This window comes from Oryzias melastigma, linkage group LG19 (assembly GCF_002922805.2).
Source record: "Oryzias melastigma strain HK-1 linkage group LG19, ASM292280v2, whole genome shotgun sequence".
NCBI classification, from domain to species: Eukaryota; Metazoa; Chordata; class Actinopteri; order Beloniformes; family Adrianichthyidae; genus Oryzias; species Oryzias melastigma.
Window position 1 is genome coordinate 21,949,571 of NC_050530.1, and position 21,994 is coordinate 21,971,564.

The following is a 21,994-nucleotide window of genomic DNA, read 5'->3' on the forward strand; positions in this document are numbered from 1 at the left end:
ATATCCAAAGTTTGACAGGTCGCCGCACCACATCTACCAATCAGGAACTCAGCTTTGGGCACGTGAGGTTTTCAGTGACTAGTATAAAATAGTAATCAATGTGAGTGTTTTGTCCTGAACATCCATCTAATTCCTGAATTACCAGGGCAAGTGAAGAAGAGATACACCCCGGGCAGATCGCTAGCCTACCGCGGCGGCTCTCTGGCTGCAGTCACCCCGCCTCCTTTGGTCCAGTGGAGCTCGCTCTCTTCATACGCCTGCAGACAGACAGCTGCTGCCTGCTTGGGACCCCTTTTTTTTCTCGAGTTAATGCTGGACAGCCTTCAAACTCATTCACAGAGTCACAGAAACACAGTGAAAGCGGCTGTCAGCCAGACACAGTCCCTGGAGTGAGATAGAAGCCCCGGTGACGAAAATATTTAAATAATCTCATAAACCAGACATAAAGACGTATTATCGATGTTTTTATTGAACTATTCACAATAAATAAACCTGATCTCTCAACATAACCCTCTCAACTTCTACACATTGTAAGTGACATATGCACAGACGCCGCTCCATGTCAGGATTAAAACAGTGGCTGGTAGCTCCTCCCACATCCGGCCATGGCGTTTAGCTCAGGAACACATTTTTTGACAGACGACGAGCAGCAAATTTGCAACATGACAAAAGAGGGACGGGGCACGCACATTTTATTTGCGAATCACGTTTGGTTTGAATGTAACTTTAGATTAGATTCAATAAGATTAGATTAGATTAGAAATGGTTTATTTCAAGCAATCAAGAAAAAAAGGATTAATGTGAAATACAATCAATCATCAGAAGTTTACATCCATAAAGATGTAAACAAATACAGGATAAGTAAACATTGAGAGATTGTCTGAAAGGGAGTGGGGGGAAACGAACTTATATAATCCCACCATTTCCTTTATGTGTTTTATCATTATCCATTCATAACTTAAGATCAGATATTTATATCTTTCCAACATAGATTCAGATTATTATGAATCCTCAAGTACAATAATCACATGACTATGTAAGTAGATATTAAACTATTTCAGACTTTGTCATTGAATATACTATCAAAATTCCGATAAAATGTGCAGATTATTTTTCATTAGAATAAAATCGTTAATATAAATCAAGTATCAAAAATTGACAATAATATATAGACGCTTTAACTTTCCATTCCAACCGTCTGATCTGCTGGTTCTGGTTCTGGCTTGAGCTTCACCCAAACACCACCACTCTGTTTTCTGCTGTTTTTATCATAAACTTCTGTTTCAGCATGTCAGCGCCGTAAAGGTTTGTGTGTTTAAGATTGTCAGCAGCTGTCCTGTTTTACAAGCTCGTCCAAACCCAGGCTTACCTCCTGACTCCTTTCATTTTTCATCCTAAAATGAAAAATGAATCATCCATCCATCATCAGGCAGAAGAAACTCAACTCTTTCCAGCTGACTCTCAGATAAAGTCGGGCGCTCTAACCTTTAATTTCGTGCAGCTGTGTGTTATTACGCGTCATGCTCTCTTTCCTTTTTTGCGTTTATGGCGTCTGCATGAATGGAAGGTGGAGACCTGCCGCCGCAACTGTCCGATTCCTGACATCCACAGTGTGTTTGAACACGTTTATGACAAATTATAGGGAAAGCAAATGTTCCACACGGCCTCACTCAGGAAGACACTTTTTCCCTGAACCACCAAAACGCTCCATCTGTTTGTTCAACCAGCCAGGGATCAAGGTGAAACTTTAGGGGAATTAAAAAAAAAAAACCATTGCAGTCTCAACTCCTAGTGAAAAAATAACCCCATGGTGATCACTTTGGCTTCTAAATACTCGTACATCTTTGGGTTAAATCTTTTTTTCTCATTTGCACATAAAAAAATCCCTATTTGAAAAAAACAAATTTAAAAAAGTCATAGCAAAACTGTCAGTATGACCACCAATAAAAGATGAAATGTTGAAAATCTAAATAGGGAAAATAAAATACGAAAAGAATATTACATTTGAAACACATTAAAGTAAAATAACTGATGTAAAAGTATGAATAAAACTTTTGTACTGGTTAAAATGTGAGTCTTCAGTTGCTTAGAAGTTCCTGCATCCTCAGATTTTTGCAGATTTCCTGCAACAATGACTCTGTGAGATCTCCATGTTTGAGGTCAAAATCTTTAATGAGGGCTCAAACATGACTAGAAAAATGAATAAAAATGAGTCAACGAATAAAAAAAACTCTTAGAAAGAACCTTAAAATCAATCATAAAACACAGAAAAAACAAATTTATTAAAAATCAGCTAAGTCTTTTGGTAGACAAGCACTTGAATTCAAAATGATAAATTATCTTTTGAGGAAGCAGAAGGTTATTATAATCTTTTCAACTAAAAATAAACACATCTGCATTTTTTTCTTCACATGTTTAAAATTAAATATATATTTTTATAACATATTAAGTTTTTAAGTGATGACTTCTAAAGTCAAGGAGACTCTGTATCAGGGGTAGGGAAATTACATCCCGTCAAACTATTGAATCTGGCCCGACACACTGGAGGAGACATCAACCCAGTGGTGAAAATGCCACTAAAATGAGAACAAAAACCACTGTTATGAAATTAAAACTCCAAAATGTTCTGTTTCAAAGTAACTTTTAGTCAAGATTGTGAAGATTAACATGTAAAGATCTCCCCAAAACACACCACAAATCTGCTCCTGGTCCGGCCCTTCTGTCAAAATTTAGAACCATTAGTGGCCCACGAGTAAGAAAGTTTGCTCGTATGTACAGAAATGACTCAGAGCGTCTACGCCAGGAGTGTCAAACTCAATCGCACATGGGGCCAAAATCCAAAACACACATTAGATCACGGGCCGAACGGGATAAACATTTATTGAACACTCTAAAACTACATTTTTAAAACTTTAAACCTTTTTAACATAATTATGAACTAGATAAATAACATTATCTGTGATAATGCTAGTGTGAATGCTGTAAGATGAATTTGGCCGCTGAAGATGCTGGTGCTGATAGCTGAAGAGGCTGAAGCTGATAGCCAGCTAAAAATATTAGCTAGATGCCAAAATTAGCCTAAAAAACTAATAAAAAAACACAACTTAAATTAGCCAAAACTGCTAGCATGTAGCTAAAAAAAAGCTAGACTTCAAAATACCCTAAAAAGACTGAAAAAAGAGCCTAAATTAGCCAAATCAGCAGAAAGCCAATTTAAAAAAAAAATGAACTTTTTAATATGACTATGAATAAAAACAGGCAGGAATATTATTCAGAAATAAATCAACGTTAACCTTAAATAACTTTTAATATTTTACTCTCCATAGAAATATATTTTGTCAAAATCATACAAGTTAGAAATAAGTGCAAGATAACATTGAGCTATTAATAACAATAAAATAAAATGATCTGGAGGGCCGGATAGAATTACCCAGAGGGCCAGATCCAGCCCTTGGGCCATGACTTTGACACTTGTGGTCTTTGCTGTTAGTGAATTTTCGAGGTTAAGAAAAAATCGTAATTATGAGTACAGAAATAGTGAAAAAAAATGTGCTTTTTCAATTAGAATGGCAGAAATGTATATTTTCTTATTAAAAATCAAGGAATATCTGAAAATTCCAGTAAATTCTGGTTTAATAGTAAAAATAAAACAAGTCATTTTAGTTTCTGCTGTTCCATTTTTTTATGTTTTATTTATTTATTTACCTTTAAATTTATGAAGTCCCTCATTAAATTTTAGCCAGTGTGTCCTTTATTTTCTATTTCTACGTATGTTAAATGACTTCTTATGTTTCAACTTTTATTTATGCCTTATTTGTTCAGCCCCTTGTGTTCAATAGCAGTGTTGATGAAAGTGCTACATAAATAAAGGGATTGATGAAGTGATTGATGGATGTTCCTGGCTCTGAAGTGTTTCATGGCTTCAGCTCAGAGGATGCAGACGAGTCCACATCCACATCTGATCTGAGAAGGATTAAACTTCCAAACTTCTTACCGTGAAACATGTGTGTCCCCGCCAGCAGGACGCAGCTCAATGTGTTATCTCACTACTATCATCACATCCTCCAGTCCTAGCCGAGTTTCAGACGCTTTGATGTGAATTGAAACGAGGCAAAACAAGGACATGTGGTTGTTTGATGAAAGCCATTGCAGACCCACAACTCTACAACCTCAAAGAGGCGTGGATCTCTGAGCACGGCACTTCACTTCATCAAACTCGATAACACAAAGTCATATTTCTTACTTCTTTAATGAGATTTGAAGTCGCACAACTGAATTCCCGTCTGCTTGCAGCAGTCGGACGGTGAGGTGAGGAGGCTGACGGAGCAGCTTCTCCAGAGGAACCAGGCCGTGCAGAAGCTGCAGAGGGAGAAGGAGCATCTGGCCGAGCTCAGCCAGGTCTGTATGTCTGTGAACATCATCATCCTCATCACTGTGAGGACACGTCGGCCTGCAGCCAAAATGTACCCGGTCATGTTTCACCTGTTCAGTCAAATAGTGGCAGACAAGTATGTTCTGAAAGTGAATAAAAGAGCAGAGTTATGAAGGTTGCACGGTGGAGCTTCACAGCAAGAAGTTCCAGCTGGAGGACCTGAAGCAGAATGGGGGATCTTTTTGTGTGGAGGGACAAAACGAGTTTAGAAAATGGAAGGATCAGTTATACAAATAGATATCTGAAGTTAAATCTGCCCATGTCTCAGACAAATACGACACACTAACAGACGGATGAAAACCAAATCAAGTTTAAGAGTGAAAGCTTTTATTTCTCCTTCAGAATCTGCTGGAATTATCGTGTTAACATTAAAGAGATACAGAATGTAAAAGTTTCTGTGTTTAAGCGTCACCTATGACCTTTTGTCGCACCAACAGCAGGCCATCGAGGACCTACAGATGGAGGAGGAGAAGGTGAACCAGCTGGCCCAAGAGAGGACGAAGCTGCAGATGCAGGCTGAAGATGTAAGGAGGTGAAATGTTTGCTGTGGGTGAGCGGGTCTAGTCCATCATGAAGAAGGATTTGAAAGAATTAGCCTTTTTTTCAGCTGCACAGGTGGCTCTGATTCTAAAAATCTATTAAGCACATGTGGGGCTTGAATCAATTACCTTTATCGTGATCCGTTCCATACGTCATTCCAACAGACCATAATGTGAAGCAGATGAAAGCTCGGAGCTTGAGAAAAGCCACCCAGGGCAATCGTTTCATCGACAGGAGGCAACTAGGACGGAGATTTATTCATGTTTTTAAAAAAATATCAGCATCTTTCCTGCTCATTTGGAGCTAAAACTGGAAACACTGCTGGAATGATGAGGGAAAAATAAGAAATTCATTAAAGCAAATGTGTTAAAGTCAAGGCCCGGGGGCCGGATTCGGCCCTCTGGGTAATTCTATCCGGCCCTCCAGATCATTTTATTTTATTGTTATTAATGGTCTGATGTTATCTTGTGTTCATTTCTAACTTATATAATTTTGACAAAATATATTTTTATGGAGAGAAAAATATTGAACATTATTTAGGGTTAAATGGATTTATTCTGGAATAATATTCCTGCATTTTTATTATTTACAATTATGTTAAAAAGTTACAGTTTAAAGTTTTCAAACTGAGATTCTGCTAACGTTTTTGACTATTTTGGCATTTACTAAGATTGTTTTAGGCTGTTTTGGAGTTTAGCTAATATTTACATGCTAACTGTTTTGGGTAATTTAGGCTCTTTAATTCTTTAGGCTCTTTTGAAGTTTAGCTATAGTTTCTTCTACAGGCTAGCTGTTATGGCCAACCTAAGTTTTATTTTTAGCTTTTTAGGGCTAATTTGGTATTTAGCTAATATCTTGGCTGTCTTTCAACTTTATCATTTTCAGCTATCAACTTCAGTATTTTCAGCTATCTTCAGCTTTTTCAGCTATCAGCTTCAGTGATTTCGGCTATCAGCTTCTGTGTTTTTAGCTATCAATTTCAGTATTTTTATCTTTCAGCTTCAGCATTTTCAGCTATCAATTTTAGCATCTTCAGCTATCAACAGCCAAATTCAGTTTACAGCATTCACACTAGCGTTGTTGCAGGTAATGTTATATATCTAGTTCATAATCATGTTAAAAGTTAAGGTTTTAAAATTTACAAATGTAGTTTTTGAGTGTTCAGTAAATGTTTATCCTGTTCAGCCCGTGACCTAAAGTGTGTTTTGGATTTTGGCCCCCTGTGTGATTGAGTTTGACACCCCGGCATTAAAGTGTTTTCAGAGAAGTAGAGTGATGCTTGTCACTCTGTGCAGTTGGAGAACGAGCTGCAGAAGAGCAGGAAGAGGCTGGAGAGTGACAGCAGGTCCACTCTGGAGGGACCCATAAACCCTGAGAGGATGAGGAACGGGCTGGAGGAGCTCATCAAAAGGTCAGATGGATGAAAACTCACAAATCCTACAACATCCGTGCAAATCATTTTAAGTTTCTGTTTAGTTTGCTGATATAATAAAGAAAAAAAAACTGAACTTTTTCTGAAGAGATTGTATTTGTTACCTAGAAAATATGCTAAACAGCCCACAAGCTCCCTGCTCTGCTCCATTCTGATCATCCACCTGCAGACAAATAGATCCATGAACGTCTTTGTTTTCCTCGTCTGAGCTGGAATCTGGATCAGAACTGGACAGCTGGATGGCTCCGATATTGCTCACTATTTTCGTTGCATGCTGTTAGGTTGGGGTTGAGAGGGGCTGTGTGCTAGCAGGGGAGCGCTCAAGCTAAACAGAAAGCTCTCAGAAATGGGGAAGGGAAAGGAGGGTGGGGTTGCTCCGCGTCAAAAGTCCCACCCACAACTATTTCTGTTGTCCTGCTGAAACTTACATCTAGCTAGCTTGACTAAATTGTTTATGTTAGCCTCCAGTTTAAACTGGAGTTTTACAGCAGCAGCATTTTGTGATCTGTTCATGACATGCAGACTTCTACTGGAGTATTTATCCAGAATGGTAATCTTGAAATATAAAGCTCTGATAATAATAAGGATAAATGAAATATCCGATCCTGATCGGGGGAAAATGTCCGATTTCTGATCACGTGATCGGATCGGGACATCCAAAGACAGCAGTGTTTATAGTTTAAAAGGAGAACTTTGGGATGTGAGAAAAAGGTTTTTAAATGTGTGTTTTTGTTTTGATCTCCAGGACATCACTGTCAATTTTTTTTTTTCTGTTTTTTGGCCGTCGTGTTCTTTGCTGTTTTTCTGAAACGCTAAATGCATTTTACTGTTTCTTTGGGTTGTTCTGAAGTGACACCATCACAGTTTTAGCCAAAAACGTATTCATGTCGTCTCCTAAAGAACTTCAAGATGCTTTTGTCAAAGCTCAAGAACCAGAACCCTCTCTGAACCAGAACCTTTCATCAGAGCTGGATCTGCCAGAGTGACATGATGATCTTCAGAGCTGATCACAAAACTGGAGAAGGGAGATCCACCTGTGAGAAGAGTGACTCACTCTCTCCTGGATGATTAAATCTGTCAGATGAGCTTCCAGTTCAGTGAATCTTCATCAGCGCAGTGTTGTAACAAAAGAGAAATGCTGTCAGAAACAGAAGAGTGGAGCCCACCGTCCTGACAGCAGGACTGAAGGTTTAATTAAAATCCTTTCTGAACATTTTCTTCCCTCGGTTCAGTCTGACATCGTTGTTCTGACGGTGAACTCTGTTCCTCTGGAGTTTGTCTCATATTTACAGGCTATCAATGCTTCATTTGCTGAACTTATGTGACCTTCAGATCAATCACTGTCATGCTGCAGAATCATCGTTTCTGTTTGTCCAGATTGACATTTTGTAATTCTAATATAAATAAAGTGCATGTCTAATTATTTCAGATTGATATAATTCCTCAAAATAATCCATCTTTACATTTGGCAAATAGTTGTTTCACTAATTCATGGATTTTGTGATTCTTCAATAAAGCTGAAGAGACCAACAGACATTTCCAGTCCAAGTACACCCTGGGTAAAGAGAGCTAATGTCTCAACTTTACTTTGGAAAGAGTTTTGGTTTCAGAGTTTCCTCAAAATGACAAAAACATAAAAGATGTTAAAGTACCTTTGCTAGAACTTCGCAAGTCACTAGTTGCTGTTTATGGAAGAAGATGGTGCAGAATGTGGGGCAGGAAACAGAAACTCTTAAAAGTCTTAAAACCACATCAGTCCAGATCAGATACAAGTAGAAGAGATTCTGACAACAGGATACCTGGGATTTATCAATCCCACTGAATCCACTGTTTGATTGACCTTAAAAAGTGTCTTGAGAGGAAATGGAGCAAACATTCATGATTGATTGTCTGATTAACATTCAATTATCAGGAAATATGGCTTTTATTTTGACAACACACAAGGCCACAAAGAGAGGGGGTATCATCAGCCTCTCCCTCATTCTCACTCAAGGTGCAGGACAAATTCAGAATAAAATAAACAAATGCCAACAAGTGTTAAACAGTCAGACAACAAAACACATTAACGAAAACCAAAACTTTAATCCAATTACAACCTGAAAGGCAAAAGAAATATTACCCACAATTCCCTGTGGTGCAGACCCGACAGCAAACCAACGTGCCTGCGACCGTCACTACAATACATAATTACTGAAAGCGTAGACAGAAAGTTAGTTTGCTGAACTGATTGTATCGCTCGTCTTCTCTCAACAGGAAGGACTTGGAGATCAGCAGCACCAGCAGCAGGCTGGAGGCCGAGGAGACTCTAAACATCAGACTGCAGAGGAAGAGCAAGGAGCTCCAGGTCAGACGGGCAACTGTTGACTGACTGTGAAAACAGCACTGAAGGAATCCGATATGGTCTCTCTAATTTTACTGTAATTATGAACTAGATATCCGGTGATAATGCTAGTGTGAATGTTGTAAGCTGAATTTGGCTGCTGAAGATGCTGAAATTGATGGCTGAAAATGCTGAAGCTGATAGTTGAAAACACTGAAGCTGATAGCTGAAGATGCTGAAGCTGATAGCCAGCTATAGAATATTAGCTAAATACCAAATTAGCCTATAAAACAAAACAAAACAAAAAAACGTAGGTTAGCCAAAACAGCTAGCATGTAGCTGAAATATTAGCTAAACTCCAAAATAGCCTAAAATCTTAGTAGAAGCCAAAGTTAGCAGAATGGCAATTTTTAAAACTTTAAAACTGTAACTTTTTAACATAAATATGAATAATAAAAAGGCCGGAATATTATTCCAGAATAAATCAACTTAAACTCTTAATAACTTTAAATATTTTACCCTCCATAAAAATATATTTGGTCAAAATTATACGAGTTAGAAATGAGAGGAAGATAACATCGGCATTAATAACAATAAAAAAAAATGATCTGGAGGGGTCAGAGAGAATTACCAGGAGGGCCGGATCCGGCCCCTGGGCCTTGACTTTGTTATAAGTGCGTTAGACTGTTAATGGGTTTAGCTTCAGTTTTCAGTTCTCTCCTGAGAACATTGAAGGCAAACCGGACTGGATGGAGGTTTGACATTTATCCACCTTGTTCTTACATCTGCCCGGTTCTGGCGGTCGTCCTCTTCCTCTGTGGAGAAGGTCAAAACCTTTTGTTTTTTTTAAACGTCTGAACCTCTGTTGCAATCAAACTAAAGGGGGAGGGGTGTCTTTAATTGGCTGAATTATCTCTTATCTGATTTTGTTTCAACCCCTTGGAAAAACCTCTACCTGCAGCAGCGGCAGGTTAGGAACCGCCAGCCGAAGGTCACCGAGGTCAGACACGGCTTCAGGCTGTGCTGCTCTAACATAACGTAACATGAGTGGATCAATGTAAAACTAACAGCCTGAGCTCAGAACAAGTTTGTAGTTTGTAGATGGATTTGTAAATGGAGCAGATGAAACCTGAACGACATCTTCCAGCCTGTCTATTGAACATTGCAGCCACTGGGCCACCATGAAGATGATGTGATTCATCTGGGCGGAGCCAGAGAGCGGACGGGACGATTTTTAGACTCAGGTGCTCCTCTTGGTTCTCCAGGAACAAGGAGCTGCTTTGTGTCTGGCTGCAGGACTGAAATGAGATTTGTGTGTTTCAGTCAGTCAGTTTCACATTTACTGTCCCTCCAGTCCCACCGTGAGGCTGCTGTCTGACACAGCAGGTCTGAAGATACAAGTCAGACGTCTGCGTTCTGAGGCAGTCTGCAGAAGTCACCACAAGTCTCCAGAGTCAAGATCTCTGAGGATCTTTAATGGCTTTATTGCGTGGTGGTAAAACCTGAGTCAAAAGAAGTGAGGAGATCATAAAGATATCGTTCTCCGAGGGGTCCAGCAGATGTTTGGCTGGAGGCGTTTAGGCCCAAACACTCGTGGACTCATGTGTAGTTTTTTAATCGTCAACACAATAATTCCAGTAGATTCTAAAGGAGAAAAGCGGCGCCGCTTTTCTCCTTTAGAATCTACTGGAATTATTGTGTTAGCAGATGGAATTTTGCGTTTTAGCATCACCGGTGACTTCAGGTGTTAAAGGGTTAATTATAAAACATTCTTATTTCCCAAACCAGCGTTTTTATTTGTCAAATGTAATTGTTTTACCAAAAAACGCTCTTCTGATTCTGATTTAAATAAGGGTTTTACTTTGTGAAATGACTGACAAAATATGGAACTTTTCACAATAAACCCTTTTCCCAATGACAAAATGGTGACAGGAACAAAAATGTGAATAATGACTTCAGGTGTTCGGATTTAGAACGACAAAACTGACAGCTGAAGGGCTGTTAACACAATTTGAATTAAATAATAAAAGAAAAATGAAAGATGTATAATATTTATTTTATGAATGTCCTGCTGAACTGGATTTATAAAAATACAAATTTGAAAAATCCTTCAATATTTTAGTGTGTTTTAACTCCACCCAAGGCTAAATGTAGTTGTTTCAATTAGAAGTATTTTTGTTTTTCTGGGTATTTTAAGGAGTAATGATAGAAATAGGAATGTTTTCCAAGCGGCACGGCAAATATTTTAAATGCTGCTATGAAGCCACTTTTTTTCAGCTTTCAAAATAAGAGCGGCTAAGACAAAAGTTTAACTCTGGCCGTATACGTTTAGAAAATTACGTGCAAATAATCACATATATATACCGGTATGTATATATATATATATATATATATATATATATATATATATATATATATATAGTAGGGTAGCAATGATACAGTTTGCTCACGGTTCTATAGGTACCTCGATATGAGCGTCACAGTTCGATACATATTGAGCAAGAAAAAATAAACCCTGAAATCCTACTATTCTACAGATGATTTATTTTGCAAGGAGAAATACCATAACACAAATTCTTATTTTTTCAAGTGCACAGTTCTTAACACTTATTGCAGAATCACATTTAAATAGAACTCTTGTTAACATATAAGAATTGCAACAATTTGAGCAGTTTTCTTAAATGTAGACTGCTGGATGTCAAACACAATCTGATCTGAACCAATTTAAAATATTTAGAACTGACTGACTCATCCAGATACACAATAGTAACAGGTAAAGTGCAGTATCCCTTACCTGTCCTTTATTCATGTAACCTTAGATTTTTTTGCAAAGACAATAAGTATCTCGGTTGTTTTTAGCGTTTAGCTACGTTTACTATCCAACTATATGAGGGGGAAACAGTTTCTGGCAGGGAGGGGGAGAGTGGGCGGGGATTTTTCGTAGCAGACACCTTTAAGGTACCTCAGAGTGGAACTGAATGAATAAAATCCGTATTGTGAAATATTGACGTATTGAAGTGTCGAATGCGTGGTGAAGGGTTCGGTTTTATAATGAATATTGTTGCATTTTGATGGTTTGAAATGACTTTTTCTCCTTGTTTACCTTTATCATCCTGCAGGGATCAGACACGGTTGTGAGCAACAGCACAGGGGAACTACTCAACAGTTATTAGTTTTACTAATAACGTTAGCTCTGTTTTTAGGGATTTTTTGAACAACTAAATGTCAGCAACTTTAACGGGTCAGAACAGATCTTGTGCAGCTCTACGTCTCATCCCAGTCATGGAAAGCTAGCGTTAGCATTAGCATCAATTAGAACAAGAACATTTTTAATTATCTTCATGATCAAACATTCAATGAACTTCCTGTAACCTTCGTCTAACTGGTTGTCAGAGAGAAATAATCCACGACTGGTTTGATATTATCCAGAGGATTTTGGGGAAGCAGCTGCAGCGTTCCGACTGCAGACAGGATTACTGACATTTGTACTTTGATTTGTGAACTATCTAAGAGGGGAAAACAAATACAACCAGGAAGAAACTTTATAAAATAAACATTGCACAAATTTTGGTTACTATTGGTTAGGTTGCCTTTTATTATTTACATAAAATTTCTTTAAGCAGCGTTCAGGAGTCATCTTTGCCGTTCTAAACATGGAAACTGTGGACGTCACTTATTTTGTGTGGCGTGACGTGAAAAGGGTCTATTGTGAGAACAAACTATGTCAGTCATAATAATTTGGGCTGTTTTCTACAAACCTGAAGCTTTTCTCTGAACAAACTGAGCGTAGAGTTTTCAGATCGTCCTCCAGCTCAGAGGCCGACCCCCCCCCCCCCTTCAGCGCTGCTGGACCAGTCAGGGTTTGAATGATGTCTGTGCTGCAGAGGGATGACCTGCAGTGATTTATCTGGGGTTCAGGGTGAACCTCTGCAGCCGTAAACATTCTTGGACTTCTACACTGAAGCAGGAGCGGCTGAAATTATCCAAACAATCTTTGGGTTTAGGTAAAATCAGACTTAAAGGTGACTGCAGCTGAGTTTGCTTGAGGCTTTGTTGAGGGACTTCATGGAAAACAGAGACGTCAGAGGAGAGAGGGGCTGTGCATGCATGAAGGGGTGTGGGCGTGCTGGAGGGGGTCGCTGGTGAAGCTGTGAGCGTGTGCAGGAGTCAGTCAGTCAGTCAGGCTGCTGCTGCTGCTGCTGCTGCTGCCGCCGCCGCCTCAGCATGGCTGCTCTATCTGCAGACGTCCTCCGCTGGCATGTGAGTTCCTCTCTTTGTGTTTGGGATCCTCAGGCTCTGAGTCTTAGCTTCAGGACCATGCCTGCTCTGCCAGAGTTTGGGGTCTGGTTTGCTGAGGTTGTTGGCTGTGGGTGACGCTCTGTGTCAAACAAACTTCCTGACACTGATAGAAGCTGCTGCTAATCAGGAACATGACCCGACTTGGTCGGATTCTGTTAAGCTGAAAAGATTTCTTTTCATTTGGAGAGCAGCAGGGCTCCAAGTTGGACTGTGATCACATGAGAAGATGGGGAACCTTTCCAGGAGGGAATAATCCCACTTATTTTGATTTTAATGCACCGCTGTGAGTCACATTTCAGGGATTTAATTACATTCTAACAAAATCAGAATCTGTGGTCTAAAAAGTCTTATTATATATTATATTCCAAATTAACAAACTGATTGAATTAGATCAAATTTCAAAATATAAGTTTAGAGGAGATGTTTTCATGTCTGTCATGTATCCACTGACAGAAAGTCTCTGATGTTTCCCTTTCTATTCTGTAAAAAGGTCACTTGAAGTGGAGCGGGCGCGTTGACCCGATTCCACTCCGGCTTATCCGCTCTCTTTTTTCCCCCCAAAATTAAGGCTGCAGATCTGTTAGGTCGACCATCTGCCAATCAAAGAACAAATCCCCTTAAGCTCAAATAAAAACACATTTAAGCCCCACCCCCACACTAGGTTGTTATGATGAAGTATTATGCGTCGGGAAAAAAAAATCCTCGAAATCCAGTTGTAGGAACTCTATTTTTACTGTTAAAAAACTAACTTTTTACAATGGAAGTGAATGAAACAGAATCTCTTCTGCTATCTGCCTCTAGAGGGTTTTGGTGGAACTGCAGCCAAATTACTAACAGTTTAATTTCATTTGACAAGTCCTTAAAGGGGCCGGACCATGATTCTCTGAAGCCTTTCAGGGTGAACTGTATCCATATGTACGGTTGTATATTACAGGAGTGTCAAACTCAATCGCACAGGGGGCCAAAATCCAAAACACACCTTAGGTCGAACAGGATAAACATTTAATGAACATTAAAACTACATTTTTAAACTTTAAAACTGTAACTTTTTAATATAACTATGAACTAGATATGTAGCATTACCTGTGATAATGCTAGTGTGAATGCTGTAAGATGAATTTGGCCACTGAAGATACTGAAATTAATAGCTAAAAACATTGAAGCTGATAGCTAAAATCACTGACGCTAATAACTGAAAATGCTAAAGCTGATAACTAAAAACACTGAAGCTGATAGCCAGCTAAAATATCAGTTAAATGCCAAATTAGCCTAAAAAACAAACAAACAAAAAAACTTAGGATGGTCAAAACAGTCAGCTGAAAAGGCTGAAAAAATAGCTAAACTTCAAAATAGCCTAATGAATTTCAAAAGAAAACCTAGACTAGCCAAAACACCTAGCATGTAAATATTAGCCTAACTCCAAAATACCCTAGAATTTTTTTTTTGAAAAAGCCTAAATTATATAAAAACAGTTAGCATGTAGCTGAAATAGTAGTTAAACTCCAAAATAGCCTAAAAAATCTTAGTATATCCCAAAATAGTAAAATGCTAGCAGAATGACAATTTTTAAAACTTTAAAACTGTAACTTTTTAACATAATTATGAATAATAAAAAGATAGGAATATTATTCCAGAATAAATCAACTTAAACCTTAAATAACTTTAGATATTTTACTCTCCATAAAATATATTTTGTCAAAATTATACAAATTAGAAATAAACGCAAGATAACATCGGACCATTAATAACAATAAAATAAAATGATCTGAAGGGCCGGATAGAAATACCTGGACTAAGTAAAATGTTGATTTTTGCTTAAAAAAAATACAAAAAATGCCTTAAAACAAAACGTGTGAATGGATTTAATGTATCAGTGTTGCATTGTCTAACTGAAGCGTCATTCAATTTAATTCAATTAACTTCATGATATCACAACAAACGTGAGAGGTTTAGTTAAGAAAAGTCAACTGTGAAGTTTTGCTCTAACACTTTAATTCACACTGTATCTTAACAAATATCAAATATTTCATATTCTGACCTGGTTAGGGTAAAAAACACTTGTCTCAGCTGCCTTTGAGTTACATCCCGGACAAGCCCCAAGTCCATAAAGACTGTAATAAATCACTCATTATAAATCAACTCATATTAGAGACTCCTGTTTGCAGAGGTGGGGACTCGAGTCACATGACTTGGACTCGAGTCAGACTCGAGTCATGAATTTGACGACTTTAGACTCGACTTGGACTTTCCTACCTCTGACTCGTGACTTGACTCGGACTTTGATATACATAACTTGTGACTTGACTCGGACTTCAGCCCTCTGACTCGGAAAGACTTGCTATTTTTCCCCCAAATCCATGGATTATAAAGTATTTTATAAAGTATATCAATCGAGAGGAAGCCGCGTGCCACGGTCTCTCTGTTCCGTGTGTGTTGGCCCAACATCCAATCAAATTAGGGCCACGTTTGATTGATGTGACAGTCCAACCAATCAAATTGCAGAAAAACAAAGCCCCGCCTCCCCTTTAAAAGCGCGAGTTCCTGTTTGCCGGTGTTTTTTAGTTCTGGGATAAAAGTTTATAGATCGTCAACAACAAACGGTTTGCAGTTCGAAGAGCATGTGGATATAAGGATTACTCACAGAGATTCAACATCAACCAACTTCATCTGACTGTAGGAGCAGCAAAATCAAGTAAGTTCTGAGTGAAAGCTGGCGCTAGCTTAGCGGCTAACCGCTAGCTGCTGTTAAATGAATGGGACTTTAAACTATGTTAGCACTGTGACACCGTGCAGCTCGGTATAATCACAGAGTGTCAACAGGTGATTCTGACATTTCCACCGCTCAGATCTTTATCTGGATCTGGGCGGGACGCGAGTGATCATAGCGGGAGCAGCAGGGCTGCTGGGGATCCGGGCTCGGTCGTTTTCTGATAGAAATCCAGCAAACATATTATAGAATTCACGGAGATGCTGCATGGGGTGTTTTCTATTCCTTTTTTGAGTTGACCACTTTTGCTGCTTTAAGTTTTATGGTGTGTTTTAGTAAAAAATCATCCTCTTTCTCTGGGGGTCACATTCCCTCTTGAATATTTGCTGTTCCTTCCTTTTTTCATTGACAAAATATTTACTTTTTCTGCTTTGAGAGTTTTTAGTTTGCATGTCTTTATTTTAGTGTTTCACCTGCTATCCTGAGATGTGTACTTCTGATAAAAAAGATTTGTCCACCATGAATACAATTTATTTCATTCTAATGAATTTAATCATGAATATACTCAATCCCTGTATTCAGAGTGTTTCCTGTTCAAGTACAGCGTGAACAAAGTAATATTTTGTGCATAACTGTGCAATATATTTATACATAAAATTTAATTTAAAGTCACTTTATAAATATATGTACCTATATATATATATATATATATATATATATATATATATATATATATATATATATACACACCACATTTAGTTTTACATTTAGCATTTTTGTTTTGAATTCTACTTTTCTGTCCTGAACACAGAATTTAACTTGACTTCTGTTAACTTAGTGTGAGATATTTTGACAGTAAGTTGACAGAACTTTTGACAGAAAAAAATTGACAGATCTATTTCACAACAAAAATTTTAAACATAAACCTAGATGAACTATTCATATATTTTGTTCTGTTTTGTTTTTTTAGTCAAACTAAATCAGGGGTTGGCAACCTTTAACAGTAAGAGAACCATTTGGGCTCTTTTACCACTGATCAAACCTAGAAAGATCTGCCTCTTACTTTAGCCTTTAAGAAATTTGGTTTTGCATTCATGACCTTCTTTTTTTTAATATATAGGAATTCTATCTATTTTTTTGGCGTGAAAAAAATTAAAAAATATAAAAAATACTAGCATTTCTCAAAATTTGATTTTTGTAAACATTTTTACCTTTACTTTTGGTAGAGGCCAAATTAGCAAAAAAGCTAGCTTGCTGCCTAATTACTAGCTGAACTCCAAACTAGCATAAAAATACCTCAGTAAATTAAATCGGCCAAAAATTTTAGCATGTTGCTAAAATAAAAGCTAAACTCTAAATTAGCCTCAAAACTCAGGGAGATAATAGATTAGCCAAAAATGTTAAAAAAATTAATTAGAGGCCAAATTAGGGGGAAAAAAAGCTAGCTTGTTGCTTAATTACTAGCTGAACTCCTAAATGGCCTGAAATTACTCTATAACTAAATTAGTCAAAAAGATTAGCATGTTGCTAAAATAAAATCTAAACTCTAACTTAGCCTAAAAACTCCAGTAGATAACAAATTAGCCATAAATGTTAGCATGTTGCTAAAATAATAGCTTATCCCCAAATTTTGAGAATTAATATTTTATTTTCTTCAGCCAGAGAGCCACCATGGAGGGATAGAAGAGCCACATGTGGCTCTGGAACCGTAGGTTGCAGACCCCTGAACTAAACCAATCAGATTTTACATTCTTTTACTCCAAAGCGGTATTTTGATTCATGCATGCATTTCTGAGTTATCCTCTACAAACTGCGGTCTTAGCAGCAGCCCCTCCCATACCCACGAAAACTAGCCTCATGATCTGATGTCACAGAGTGAGACCGCCCCTTTTAGGCAGAGTCTGCTCTGAACGCTCCGCCCCCAGTCTAATACCAACACCCAAGTTCTCCTCTGAGCTAATGATGATCAGCATAAAACTTTCATTTTAGACGCAGAATATCGTATATCTTCCTGTCCTGTCTTGAATAAATTCCAGCTCAAACAGTTTGTTACTTTAGATGCGGGGCTCCTTTAAGACCCCCCATTGGGTACAGTCTTGAGTGTATTTTTGTTGTGAAGAAGTGTAGCGATGGCCGGGCCTACTAAGGGCAGATATATGGTATGTGCATCCATCTTTGAAAAAAAATGATCTTTATTTTTGAGGGAAAAATGAATACACACTGCTGGCTCTAGAATGAATCCATGAAATGGGCGGCAGTCACACACAGCAGCAGGCGGAGCCTCAGGAATTTAGTTGTTTTACTTCCGGATAGGACAAAAACTAAAGAAAATAACTGATAGTATTTCATAAATGTGTTTTTTAGTGTTCCAAATGTGATCTCTGATCATATATATGGATATAGTTCACTCTGAAAGGCTTAAGAAAATCATGGTATGACCCCTTAAATATCCAGACTACCCTGGTTCCCTGCTGTCTCCATCTTACCACATTTCAAATGTGGTTAACTGCGTTTTTGTTATAGAGAAATTATTTTGGATTTTTGAAGTGGAGATGCATCAACTCAGTGGGAATTTAGCTAAAATACAGTTCATAAAAGCACACATGATCTGTGTAATTAATATCACATTGTTTTATAAATGACTTGAAATGACTTGAAACATTAATAGTAGGACTTGTGACTCGACTTGAGACTTGTTGGTCTTGACTTGTGACTCGACTTGGGACTTGAGTGCTTTTGACTTGGGACTTGACTCGGACTTGAGGACGAAGACTTGGGACTTGACTCGGACTTGCAAAACAATGACTTGGTCCCACCTCTGCCTGTTTGTATTGAGGAACTAAAATAAGCAGGAAAGTCTTTCAGTCAAATTGAAGGTTTATTTTAACGTGGTTTGACTGCTTTTAAACAATATCAATAGATTATTTAAATATTTGATTTTACCTTCTGACCCCTCTGTTTATGTCTGCTTGAGCTAAGCCCGTTTACAATCTGTGTTTATCCAGAGGTGATAAGAGTGAAGCTGATGGAGATGCTGAACTTAGCAGAGATGTGCAGCTTAAGCAAACTCACATGCAGACATCAGACTCTAGTCAAGGACTTGAAGTAACTTTATTAAAGCAACATAAAAAACCTTTTTAAATAGTTGTACTTAAATGTTTCTTTTTTTCTGCTGTACAACTATAAAGAGCTTTAAAATAAAAAAAACACCATTAACCCTTTAACAACTGAGGCATCATCTGTGACGCTTTAACACAAAATATTTAACATACTTTTCAACCTTAACACGCTCAGATTCCCAAGCTAGCATTAGCGGTGCAACAAGTAGTATATATTGCAGGACCATCTATTTATCCCTTAATTATGACTCTTTAGCTTTATTGAAAACTGCTAACGATTGAATACAAAATAGATTATTTTTTTTAAGTTTTGTCATTTCTATTTAGATTTTTAACATGTCAAATAACTAAGCATAAAAAGTTTAATTTATTGTCAGAAATTTTCTTTAAATTTGTGTTTTTAATTTATAGTTAGTCAAATAAAAGACTCCAAACATTGTTTTATTTTGGTAAATTACACTAAAGGGATTAAACTTTTGAACAAATGCTGTTTAAAATGATTGAAAATGATCCAGATCCCTACATACATATATATAATATATATAGTTGTGTTTTTTTCTAACAATAAAGTGAGACCTTGTGCTCTTGTTGGGTTCTGGTCTAAAACCAGACCAAATGGTTCTAGTGTTAAAGGTTGCAGACTCCTGAACCAGACGCTCCCGTTGCATGCAGGAGAAACTATCACCAAGTTCCATCGCTGCATACATCATTGACTATAGATCTCCTTTACAATGCATGGACGACACGATGATGTTGAGAGATCAGGTTTATTTATTTTGAAAAGCTCTACTAAAGCATATTTAAACACCTCTCCATGCCTTTTTTTACCTTGCACTCCAGATGCTGCATGTGATTGCTGGCGCTTTCAGCAGTACTTCCATGTATCTGTGACCCAGTTTGATGAAAAACAAGAATAATGTTGTCTATTTGCTAATAAGAAAAACATCATGAAGTTAAAAAGTAGAACAATCAGTTTCTCTTTAATGTTTGTTTTGGACGACACTTCTTCTTCTGCGTTGTTGTCAGCAGCAACACAACTACAGTGCCCTCTAGTGGTTGTTATTGTATATTATATTAATGTTCTTTAAAAATCACACATCGGACACTTTGGCTCAAACAATACAAAAAAAATTGACTTATTTACAGAAAAATATGTGAATCTATTTATCTGTAAGTGGAAGCATCAGAATGGAGCAGAACAGGAAGCTTTCCACTGATTGTATTTTCTACATAAAAACTATGATTTTTGCTCGGAAATACCATTTTAATCTTATTTTTTGTAATGTTCTCCATGTTAAAACACCAAAAACACAGATTTATTTCTAGTGTGTCTTTAAATAACTATAATTAAACTACAAATTCTGATTGATTGATCTTGTTCATTTGAAGCACAGATTGTGGACAATACAGTACAAAATTGCAAGTTGTTTTTTGTTTGTTTGTTTTTCAAGTAGCAAACTTGAGTGCCTATTGATTATTAATTAATAATTAATCTAATAAAAACTATCATAATTTCAGTAAACAGTAACACATCATGTAACAGATATGTAACACTAATATTATTAAACAGGTGAAAGAAACACATTGTGAAGGCGTCAGAAGAGGCCCAGTTCTTTAGTTTAGAGTCTTTTTTTTTAATGACAAACATGTTTCATGAAAGAATGTAAAACATGTGAATTAAAAGTTTCAAGACAAGATGTCCGCTAAGTTAAAACTGCTCAGAAAATCGCTTTTTGGGGCGACACTGGATGGACTGAAACGGTTGAAGTTTTCCTTCGAGGAAAATCCTGTTTTTAGAGTTTTTAACATGTCCCTTTTCCTTCTGAAAGAGAACAAATGTAATAAGAAATCCTTTTGTTTTTGCATTTCTTAGTATTTCTCACATTAGCTAAAAGAGTCTTTGGCGGACTGGGAGGAGAAAGTTGACATCCGGATCAGAACCATACGGCTGGACATTACCTAAATTGATGGACATTTTATGTAGCAGTGGTGAAGATTTACACTAGCGAGACACATAATCAGACAGGGGGATATCGGGGGTGGAGCACCAGAAGCCACGCCCCCCCTCAGAGGAGATTCTGGAAACAGAGGCTTCAGATCAACATGAAAAATGGCTTTTTTAGACATTTAGGTTGTTGGATTTTAGTTAGAAATGTCATAATCATAATGAAAACACTCCTGGGAACATTTTTTAAATTAAAAATTAAATTATCATTGGGGGATTTTAAGGTTCATTAAGCAGGATTCCTCGATTGATACCAAAAGACTGTTTGGTTTGGAAAATATGATTGAAGCTTCAGGATACCCCCAAACTGGAAATTGAAGCCAGAAAAGTTCAAATTTTCCCCAAACTGGATGATATCTGCACACATCTGCCCTGAGACTGCATGCGTGTTTGTCCTTCGTCACACTGATGAGGAGGAATTCCTGAAGCCGCTCTGCTCTCTGTCTTCAGGTCCGCATCGAGGAGCTGGAGGAGGAGCTGGAAACCGAGCGCGCCATGAGAGCCAAGGTACGGAACAAAAACGCACAACCATGCACCCCCACAACCACGCACCCCCACAACCATGCACCCCCACAACCATGCACCCCCACAAACCTCAGGATAAAAGACAGATGAGCCTCAGAGCCGACCGTCAGTCTGAGGCCTGCAGAAGAATTCAAATAAATGGACATGTTGGCAGGCTGGGGGGGTGCATTGTTCATACCCCCCCCCCCGGTCAACACAAACTATCTGCACCTGTGATAATAGAGTGCTGCTGCTCTTGATTAACTCACAGGGTGACCCCGGAGGCGCAGAGGGGAGCTCCCTGTCCTGCTCTACTCAGTTATTTTACCCTGATCCGTGCACACACTCGTGCACACACCCGCTCTGTTCCCGCTAATCCCCGAGTCTTTCCGTCCACTCCAGCCACGAGTGCTCTCAGCCTTTTGCAGAGGAGCGTGTCTGCTCGATACAATCAGCGGGACGAGCCCTCTAAGTGCTTGTTAGTTCAAACAAAGACGCTCCTCTCACTAGAGTGTGTTCCAGCCTGCAGAGACGGCCCCCCATGACATACCTGCACCCCCCGGCCAGCCTGAAGGGGAGTTTCTGCTCTCCCCTCTCTGGGTGGCTCTGCTAACGCCGGGACCCCGTCAGCATGCG

The 21,994-nt window shown here is 38.2% G+C and overlaps 1 protein-coding gene across 3 annotated transcripts in view; it reads left to right on the forward strand.

Annotated features, from left to right (window-relative positions):
• LOC112154441 (myosin-16) overlaps window positions 1-21,994 on the forward strand; it is a 61,007-nt gene that overhangs the window by 22,159 nt on the left and 16,854 nt on the right. For 2 of the 3 annotated variants that reach the window (XM_024285373.2, XM_024285372.2), the window contains exons 3-7: window positions 4,294-4,398; window positions 4,870-4,956; window positions 6,268-6,383; window positions 8,658-8,748; window positions 21,305-21,361. In XM_024285373.2, coding sequence (XP_024141141.1) covers window positions 4,294-4,398; window positions 4,870-4,956; window positions 6,268-6,383; window positions 8,658-8,748; window positions 21,305-21,361 — 456 coding nt within the window. Of the gene's footprint in view, window positions 1-4,293; window positions 4,399-4,869; window positions 4,957-6,267; window positions 6,384-8,657; window positions 8,749-12,906; window positions 12,985-21,304; window positions 21,362-21,994 lie in introns of those variants that run through there. The other variant, XM_024285377.2, reaches the window with a different exon arrangement.